At 56.0% G+C, this 10046-nt stretch overlaps 2 protein-coding genes across 2 annotated transcripts; one reads left to right on the forward strand and one right to left on the reverse strand.

The window, feature by feature from the left end:
- Nucleotides 1-536: 536 nt before the first annotated feature.
- On the reverse strand, nucleotides 537-2573 carry PLICBS_006597 (uncharacterized protein; the record flags this gene model as incomplete). Its single annotated transcript, XM_018327577.2, has 8 exons — nucleotides 537-671; nucleotides 736-1315; nucleotides 1370-1524; nucleotides 1572-1934; nucleotides 1995-2042; nucleotides 2100-2182; nucleotides 2234-2310; nucleotides 2401-2573. 8 exons carry the CDS (start codon nucleotides 2571-2573, stop codon nucleotides 537-539), a joined length of 1614 nt encoding a protein of 537 aa, XP_018173760.2.
- Nucleotides 2574-4949: 2376 nt separating this feature from the next.
- Nucleotides 4950-5702, forward strand: PLICBS_006598 (uncharacterized protein; the record flags this gene model as incomplete). The annotated part of the gene is made up of 1 exon (XM_018327578.2): nucleotides 4950-5702. One exon carries the CDS (start codon nucleotides 4950-4952, stop codon nucleotides 5700-5702), a length of 753 nt encoding a protein of 250 aa, XP_018173761.2.
- Nucleotides 5703-10046: the final 4344 nt, after the last annotated feature.

Below are 10046 nucleotides of genomic sequence, written 5' to 3' on the forward strand. Positions count from 1 at the left end.
CGCACATACGAGCCTGTGCCGGAGCAACGTTACGTGATTTGCTGGACGCTCGTCTGTGAGCGAACGCTGGCGGCGCGGAGACCTTGTGGGCTGGGCAGTGCGCACGGCTCGCGCTCTCTTTGAACTGCTTGTTTTGGCCTCATTACGAGAGGTGGTTATCCACTTCGCAAGCTGGGGCTAGGTTCCCCAATGGCAGGTAGTGGGGCGCGATGCAAGGCGGCGATCACTAGAGCATCGCGAGCGAGGGGCCGAGTTGGACAAGGTGCGGCGGCGGTTCCTGATCGGCATCGGCCGTGGCGAGTTGGAGGCGAGTTGAGCTGGCGCCAAAGAGTTGGCCCGGAGTCCCGGACGGCCGGGTTCTACCGCAGGTGGATGGCTGGGCGTCGCAGACTTCCGACGCGCCGGCAGGTATCCAGCGTCGTTTACTCGTGGGTTCAATACCTCACCGCCGCTTTGCGCATCTTACATACATGAAGACGGTGACGTCATATTCTCTGTGCCTGTCCCGTCGGGTGTCTACTGCGGCCCGAAGGTATCTATCTGTTTGCGACGTTATGGAACTTGGACGAGCCGTATTTGGGAAACTTGTCTTCAGCCGCGGGCGGGCGGACGGTAACATCCTCCAATTCCACCACGAGGCTCTTTACGTTCTCCACGGTGCTACCGTCCGGCTTCAGATGAGAAGCTTGTTAGCTGCCATTTCGCGGGCAAGGTGTTCAGGGAGCTTGCCTTGACTATCTTGACGTTGAGCGACGAAGCGATGGACCTTGTCACTTCATCGTGGTCCATCGTGCTCATCTTTGAGGTCTGCATGAAGCGGTCCAGCGGCAGGCCCGCGGACATCTTGCCGACCGCGGGCTGGCCCATGACGACGACGCCGGCGATTTCCTTGTCGTCATGAAAAAGCTTGATCTGACAAGGCTTCGGGATGTCCTCCCTGTCCACGCTGATCTGCGCAAAATACCGCGACTTTGCCTCGCTCTCCTGTCGCCGGTCGACGGGTGCCGGCTGCGTCGAGTAAAGGCGATTGATCAGTCTGGTGGTGTCTTGTCGCATTTGCTCTGCCGACTTGCTCCAGTACTCAAGACCCTCGTACGAGTACCCGAAGCCACGGATGCTTCTCACAGACTCGGTCGTGTGCTGAACCCTCTCTGCATCAAAGAAAGGCTCCATGGCAGACTTTGATGAGATGACCTTGCCAGCAGGAGAGGCGAAGCGAGACTGGCCCGAATAAGTGTCCTGGAAGATGTCTTGGTCGGGCTTGAGGGCCTGCCAATAAGACCACAGCCTGTCGACATTGCTGTGGTGCAGCATACTGCGAGAAAAAGGTCAACGAGTACTCGACCAAGCTGGCAATTGAAGAGCTCACAAGAGAGGATCAAATGCTGAGAGATCCGGACTCAGGAATTGCTGTCCACAGGCAGCGTCCCAATGTATGCCATTGTGGATGAGCTCGAGGCTGACTATCGTCGAGCTCGTTGTCGCGAAGTCGGTAAAGTTGGTCGCGCGGGTGAATGCATCATACTACACTTGTGAGCTGAGAATGGGAGTTGGGGCATCGCGCTGCGTACCACCCACTGTCTGTACGGCCGCTGGCCGAGGAGGTCGTTGGCGGAGTCCGGATATGTCTGCGGCGGTGGACACCGTATGGTCCGTGGTCTGTTATCCGGATCAAACGTTCCGTATTGGCCGTCGAGTACTTGCTGCGGGATCTTGTAGGAGTACAGCGGATTATCCACCTCTTCCTCCTGCACATCATCACCATTGGGGACATTGATCGTCACCTTGGCGGGAACAGACGCCGGTGGCACGACAGAACTGGCCGCCCAGTCCCAAAACGGTGACCTCAGTTCGTTGGCTGCCTGGACATACACCTCCCGCAGACCCTGGGGGTAGCTTTGAGCAAGCCGCCTGGCATGGCTGACCAACACTTGCTGCAGTGAGTGTTAGCCAATGTCGATGTGCCCCCCGAGGAGTCTCTGGTGAGGACAAACCTCAAACATAATGACATATGGCCGATGCCATGATATGAAGAGCTCTTCCTGCGAGTGGCATTAGCTGAATAGACCTCGATGAATAGCGGATAGTAGGTAACACACGCCATGGGGACAGTATCCAGCCCATCCGGTCGTTTGCTGACCGCCAGTTGCGTTCCACTCCACGAAGGGCCTACCATGGATGCCTTGGTTTCTAATTAGACCAGTCCCAAGAGTGAGACATGAGAGGCCAGTACCTTTTATCTGAAAGTACGAGAGCGGATCGGTGTAATTGTCTTGCTGCATCTCGAGCAGTGAGCGGATGTAAAGGTCCCTGGACGGTTTTGTTAGGATGTCGTGTCAGGTCTCAGGGAGGATCAAGCCAAGCATGCGTCGTGCCGACCGGTCCTTTGGCCAGCCATACCATTGTGCTCCTCCTGCGGCCTGAAGCTCGTTGATGTTCCGCCTCAGGGGGACTCCATTCTCAGGATCGCTCACGGAAACACCGGTAATTGCGTAAGGGTCTTGCGCAAATAGGCCCAGAGGCGCAATGCCCAGCACCGCAATCAGGATGCCTTTCGGGTTTCGGGCTTGCATGATTGCGTGCGGAACGAAGCATGAAGCATGCTCTTCGGCGGTGTTCGCACGCGTAGCCTTTGGAGTCCGAGGTGGGCTGGTGAGGTTATTGTATCCGTACCTGCATTGTGATCACCATACATGGGGCGCCACCGTTTGTGTGGCAGACTGCGGCAGGGCAGGGGCAAAAAGCAATGTACGAGCTCACAGTTGCTTCTTGTGCCTGTTGGATTGCGAACAAGGCCTTTCCCAGCCACAGCCTGGTCCCAGTCGAGGGTTGGGTACGTAGTACTACTTCCACTGTCTCGAGTGGCGCTGAATCTCTGATGCCTGGTCAGAGGGGTTGGACCGCACGGGCGTTGACATGAGGTGGCTCGCTCCGCGACACAGGTGCAAGGCTATGGGAGCCGTAATTACTGAATTGACATGCACCGGTCTGCGCAATTCATGGCAGGCCGATTTGTGGCCCATCTCTTCAAGCTCAGGCTGTTATTGCAGATCGTGTCAGGAGTCGGGACGTCGAAATCCCAGATGGCAGGCATCGATCAGCGGAGTGGCCGTCCACGAGGCCTGTGCGACGACGTTGTAGGTCCGCTCCCGATCGCCCATCATGTGCAATCACAGCGTAAGGCCGTTCTTGCCGTGTTGGGCACCGTTGTGGCGTCAATTGGAGAAAGACGCTAGGCTGGGATGCTGGAGGCCGTGCAAGAAGCAAACGCCAGAGCTGGCCGCAGCGTCGCGCCGGATCGCGGCTCCCCTGGGAGAACGATGCATTGGAACATCAGCAAGGGGCTCGTACGTGCAGCTAAAATCGTGTCCAGCGGTTCAGGAACAGTGCAGCGGCAACTCGCGTTGAGGACACTTGCGCGAAGTACCTCGCAAGCTTTGAGAAGCCGCGACAGCGCCATTCGCGGTACATGCAGGAGCCGCCCGCACCGCGAAAAGCTGAGACAGACACCACTCAGCCGCACAGCTTGGGCCGTCTTTGCCCAAGACAATCTCGCAAGTGGTTGGGGACCTTGCAGGATCAGCAAGGGGCGCTGTATTTCATCCCGTGCATTCGACAAGCTATCTGGCAAGTCTGGGTTGCGGGCAAGCACGTCACGATGTTGCTTGGAGACAAAAGACGGCAGAGCCGCTGGGGCATTGCGGCCGCGCCACCGCTATCATCTCACCGTTGGCAACCTGAACTTCGTGGGTGGACTGTGGTTGGACGGCAGGTGCCTGCGAACTGCCGACACACGTCGTGCTCGGCGCAGCATCGCGGCTATTGATGAGAGGTCTTTCCCTGTGTTTCATGTTTTCCGTACTTCATACAGAGGCCTTGTTCTTGTGCCGGGTGGCCTTGCGTGTCATCAAAGGTGTCGCACACATACTTTCTCAATCGTATTCACCAAGCTCCATGCCTCGACCGGAACACACGCTGAGCGCATGTCGCGAACCAATCCCGGTGCAAAACAGGAGAGCTGCAGCCAAAGGTAGAGAAGGCGCCAATGTCTTTCATCCGCTAGAGAGCGCTGCAACCTTTTCTCCTTCTGAGATGGATAATCGTGGACACCAAAGTTGAGCGGGAGCCGACGCCGAACTACATACGTAGTCCATTTGTCATTAGATCACTCTCCACAGCGAGTAATACTCGACGTAGGGCGGCCTGCATCGGTCGCCTACTGATCGGCCATTGTCAGCGAATGTGTACTGAGTAATCATGTCATCTTGCTTCTTGTGAGCCGCGCATAAACAAGAACTGAGACTTCCACGGCTTGATTGCGACTAGTGACTGCCGCACCCTCAGTGCCGACAACGACTGGGGTACCACCAAACGACGAGTCCTCCGCCATCTGCTAGTCATTAACAGAGCCGACTGTTACGGCGAGATACCGCTGTGGTAAAGAGCTTCCACCGGTACGCGAAGTCAGGTAAAGGCTTCTACCTGCCCTGTCGCGGAAACAGATTAGGCTCTAATGTACCTCGCATCGAATACGGCGAGCGATGATAGAAGCGATACACTGTACTTTCGCTATCAGGCCGTCTAATACACTGAAGCTCCTGATTTACTACCGATCGTTGATGGCGTGTCGTTTTTGTTTTTGTTTTGCTGGCTCGCCGATCCGTTGACGTGACAGTTCTGGAGCCCAACGAATGTCTGCGGTACACCCGTCGACTGAAACATCGGTCAACACTCTCTTTGCTGTCCAAAAACGACAGGAGCAGCGTGTCTCACTAAAGGCAGCCGCGCTCACATCGCCAGAACTGCATTTATTCCCAGCGTTCACATATAAATAATGACCTCGCAGACCAAGAGATGAAGCTTTCGACATCATCAGCAGCTCAAGCATCTTCAGGGACGATCAACGAACTTCGCACTACGACCTCACGACTCAGTTTTGACTTGCAATCATGAAGCCCCTCTCTGTTCTTGCGCTCTTCGCCGCCACTGCCCTTGCTCTCCCCACGGGAGAGAAACCCGGTGACAAAGACGTCAAGCATGCGTACCCGCCACCTCCTGACAAGGGCGGAGACAACTACCCGCCTCCCCCGAAGCATGAGGTAGAGAAGACTCCGCCGCCTCCTAAGCATGACGACGACAAGGACAAGTACCCGCCACCTCCCAAACACGAGGACGACAAGGACAAGTATCCCGTCCCTCCGAAGCACGAGGAGGACAAGGACAAGACCCCGCCGCCCCCGAAGCACGAGGACGACAAGGAGAAGTACCCCGCTCCTCCCAAGCATGAGGAAGACAAGACTCCGCCACCCCCGACGCACGAAGACAACAAGGACAAGTACCCTGCGCCCCCCAAGCACGATGACGACAAGGACAAGTACCCTCCTCCGAAGCACGACGATGACAAGACTGCGCCGCCACCCAAGAACGACGACGACAAGACTGCGCCGCCTCCGAAGCATGAAGACGACAAGGACAAGTACCCCGTCCCTCCCAAGCATGAGGACAAGACCCAGCTGCCTCCGAAGCACGACGATGACAAGGACAAGTCCACGCCCCCGAAGCATGACGACAAGACCGACACCCCCCTCACTCCCCAGCATGACGACGGCCACTCTCGTCAGCACGGAGACGAGGACTCCGCTCTGCCAATCAAGGGCTTGGGCGACTTCCTTCCGAAGATTCCCGGTTTTGGCGGCATCTAAGGCAACACGCGAGTCGAGTTGTCTTGGGTGAAGACGGATATGTTGTGGCTCAACCCTCGGGGGATGGATTAATTGTCGTTCCAACAACGACGGAGCGGTAATGTGTGGGTCAAGTGTGTCAGGCACACATGTAAAGACCATGTAGAAAGGAATGATGTCAATCTTTGTTCATAGAATGACGGCAGATGCCGCTGTCAGGATACATAAAAATGCCACGGCAATTCCTTGCCCAGTGGGCTATCAACACAAGTGGAGGAACAACGTGAGAAAGGTATATCGTGCTTCAGGACTTGAATAGCCAGAAAGAAGTTGATGCCAATGCAAGTGATTGATCAATTTGGGCCGGAGACGTGGTGTCCTGGAGACGTGTTGTCCCTTTACCTCGGCCGATCGTGGCCAAAGAACAGTCAAACAAACAAAGCCATACTAGAACCAGAGCCAAATTAAAACTTGTGCCATCTCATATCCCGGGTCAGACACATTTAGGTCGAAGGATAGGTTGCGGTCTGCATGAAGCTCATTGCCTATCATGGAATCGTTCTGGGAAGCCCGTTCCTTCCGGGAGCATGTTGCCTAATTGGAGTCCAACTTGACTTGCTGCGCATCAAGACATCCGGACTAGTCAACAGGCACGCCGCGCGGGTAGGCCATCGGTATTTGTCTCGCGATCCAGGTAGGTCTTGGTCGCGAACGCAATGATGTAGTCCACATCTCTGGCCGTCGACGCGCCGCCAAATGACACACGTATGGCTCCTCCGGACGGTAGTCCTGATAGGCTCCAAATGTCTTCAAAGGTCTGCGGCTTTGCACGGATGATACTCGATATCCTTTCTCTGCCCAAATTGAAAGCAGCCTCTCCAGCCCCAGGATTGCAAAAGCACCCAGTCCTCAAGGAAATGCCGGCTGCCGAGGACTCCATTGCAACAAGTCGTTCATCGACGACCTTTCCAGTTCTGTCGAGAAAATTGAACGTGACGGTACCTCCTCGGGACTCTAATTCTGTTGGGCCATAGATCCTGGCCATGGGCGTGCCGTTCGTATGTTGGAGTGAGAGTAGGCGGGCTAGAAACCACCCAGTCAGACATCGTACTCTCGTGCCGATGAGCTCCATGCCGATGCTGGACAGCCAATCGAGTCCGACTTGCACATCTGGGATGGACAAATAATTCAGAGTGCCATCTTCGTATCCGCTGGCGCCGGACGACATCTTATGCCACGGTAATCCAACAGTGACGGCTTCGACGGTCCCCCCTCCGAAGTAAGGTCTGTTCAGTCGAGCCATCGCATTGTGTCTAGCGACAAGGCAGCCGACACCTGTAGGAAAGCCGAAAAGTTTGTACCAGCTAACGATGACGAAGTCGGGACGAACAGAAGATAAGTCCAGCGCGCATGTGGGAAGATAGGCAGCGGCATCCAGCAATACATCATAGCCCCTTTCCTGCGCCAGGCCCACCCAGCTCAGGGGATGTCGCACTCCACTGAAGTTACTCTGCGCAGGGTATGCAAAGAGCCCCCGACGATCGGAGGTCGATTTCCTAAGACGCAGGCGCTTTTTGCGTGGCAAGGCTTTGGCGACGGCCGAAGTTGCGATTCTTAATTCCGGCTTCTGAATCGGCACGTAACTAATGCGAGTTCCAGCTCGAGCAGCAAACTCGCGCAAGCCGACTACCGAGTTGTGATTATCGGACGTCAAGACCAGTCTTGAATGCCTCCGAAATGGATACGCTTCCCCGACCAATTTCGCTGCGCCGGTAGCGTTTGCTGTGAAGATTACCTGGTACTCATCGGGCGATGCGTTCAAGTAGGAGAGCACCCGCCCGCGCGTCTGTTCAACTAGCACCGTAGCGGAGTGACTCGTGGGATTCGTCGAGTGCGGGTTTCCGAATGTTGCACCCTCAAGACGCAACTTGTGAGCCTAATACTGCCGGCGCGCCGGAAGGCCGGCTCCAGTGTAGTCCGCGTAGATGTGACCTTGCTCATCAAGGTATCCATATTCCCTAGCTCGCAACTCGTCCAGCTTCCCCGTCAACGCGTACTCCGGGAAGAGACTAAGGATGCTGGTCATTCTGGGAATGGGTATCAACTGAAAGAGAAGAACAGCTAACGTGTAGTGCCATCGAGACGGCAGGCACACTGCCAGGCTTCATCACACCATACTTATGTGGCGTTATTGGGCCTGACGGGCTTGACAGCGGATCAAGTGAGACCGGGCATCTTCAAGGGATTCCAGAATGCGCATACATTCCGCTAGTCACCTGGTGTGAGGCATAGCGTTGCCTTTCGGCGCAAGATGGTCAACCACGAGCCACCCATCGTCCAGAGCAAGACTCGCCTGCTGATAGCGGTTGGCCTATTGGCCGTTCCTCCGATCATTTCCATCAGGAGGTTCTGGCCCCCTTCATCCCGCCAGTCCGCTTCAATAAAACTGCAGGTGGTGTGGCGGCAGGATCTAGCGCTTATGTATGGCGAGGTACTGTTCAGTTAGTTGCAGTAGCAACGACGATATGCAGGCTGGCGAAGGTGTCCCTTGGCCAAGAGAGGATCAGGGAGGGACACAGGGCACACAAGGGAGGTCTAAGTTTGTCGTGTGGTTATACAGTAAATCCAGGTCGGTTGTAGGAACAGTTGTAGGGTTTCAACCTGGAGGTTAAGAATAGTCTTACACTATGCCATGCGCTGCGGAGCCCGGACGTCGTCGTCGACACATGATGGGCCGTGGGGGCCGGAGATAGAAGAAGGCCATGGAACTCATGGGGGCCGCCGCGCGGACCCCACCTCCTCCTTCGGTGTGGTACAGGAATGTACGGAGCACTCAACGCAACGCTTGAAGGTTGCATGCGCGACGATGTTGGGCTCACAATTTATCGTACGTAAGTGAGACGTGTCTTTCTTCCGATACGTTCAACCTTGGGCCAAGCTGGGAGATGGTTGGCGCGTGAATCAGTGTGCACACCATCGTATCGGCGAATGTTGGACGTTGCGTTGGCCCAACACAGTCCAACGCACCAGACTATTGCTCAATCGGGATCTCACGGCGTGGATGCATGAGTTAGCCAGTAAATGTCGCATGGATGACAACGTTTGCTCATATGGATTGAATGGTGCCTGCGTAGAGCTTGGCGCGGCACCTGGACAACCGGCCAGGCGTGGCAAACTCATAGTTGGGCGGAAGGCCCCTGGAAGGATGTCATTGTGCGCACAGAGAACCCGACGACCCGGGGACAGGACTGGCTGGTGGTCGCCGAATCTTGGCGTCGGTTCTCAGATGACACCCGGGTTCATTTTGTTTCCCGGGACCGAGTGTTCCTTGGGGTTGGGCATAAATAGAACCATGATTCAGATGGGGAGGCTGGGGTTTCCAGGCTGTCGCTTTTAAAGTCGCGCCCCTACCGCACACTGTGAACTTTGACGGGTTCGCAAGCACTAATGTACACATTCCACGATCATGCCGAAGCGGCATGGGGTATTTGGGAGGCCTCACACTTGGTGCGCAGAACCTCTCTATAGCGATTAGATCGCTGTCAATTCTATGCCACCTGCACATGAATACGCGTCTTACGCCCCATGGCGAACATCGTTAGTTCATCTCGACCGCGTCGCATCAGTCCGTGTCCGCAGCCGACCCCATCTTGCGTCATCCATGATCCCTGTTGGACGGCCCGCTGCACGACCCCAGGTCGTCGACAGGGGCACACACTGGGTTCTCCCAGGGCTTGACAAACCCCGACGTCATCACGTTCATGGCAATTCGTTTGGCCGGAACTGTTGCGCTGGTGGATTCGAAGATTGTGCCATCTTATCAAGCGCTCACTACATCTGTATGCAATTACAGCGAGCTTGAGCAAGTGCAGGGTGCCGGGCATCCATCTGTTCTGTTCGGCAGTATAGTAGGCAAGACCACTGTCGTCTAGGCGGTCTCTCGAAGAGCAGCTGCTAAAAACCGTCGTTGAGGGTTCGGGGATGATACCACTCCTTCTCCGGACGCCTCCAATCGCCGGAGTTTAAGTGTGTCCGCCGGAACAGCTCAAATGTCATGCGATCGGCCATGCGGACCACGCCTTGATTCGTCCCGACAGCAGCAGACGGTGGAGAATGGCTCTAAGCGAGGAGCGACAGGGCAAATGTGAGCACGACATCGTCGTCGGGCATGGCGCGAAGATCGCTTAAACCGGCGAAACCTGGCACCCTCGTACGGACGAAGCAGCACGCAATAGCATGTCTATCGTCGATTTAAAACACACATGGTGAGCACTGCCTTTGGCGAAAGATGGATTGGCTGTCGCAGACACCCACCATCCTTCGCTGCGACACACCAAGACAGCGGGTCGGGCCGACGCAGCTAAC

This window comes from Purpureocillium lilacinum, assembly GCF_023168085.1.
Source record: "Purpureocillium lilacinum CBS 284.36 DNA, scaffold_5, whole genome shotgun sequence".
NCBI lineage: Eukaryota > Fungi > Ascomycota > Sordariomycetes > Hypocreales > Ophiocordycipitaceae > Purpureocillium > Purpureocillium lilacinum.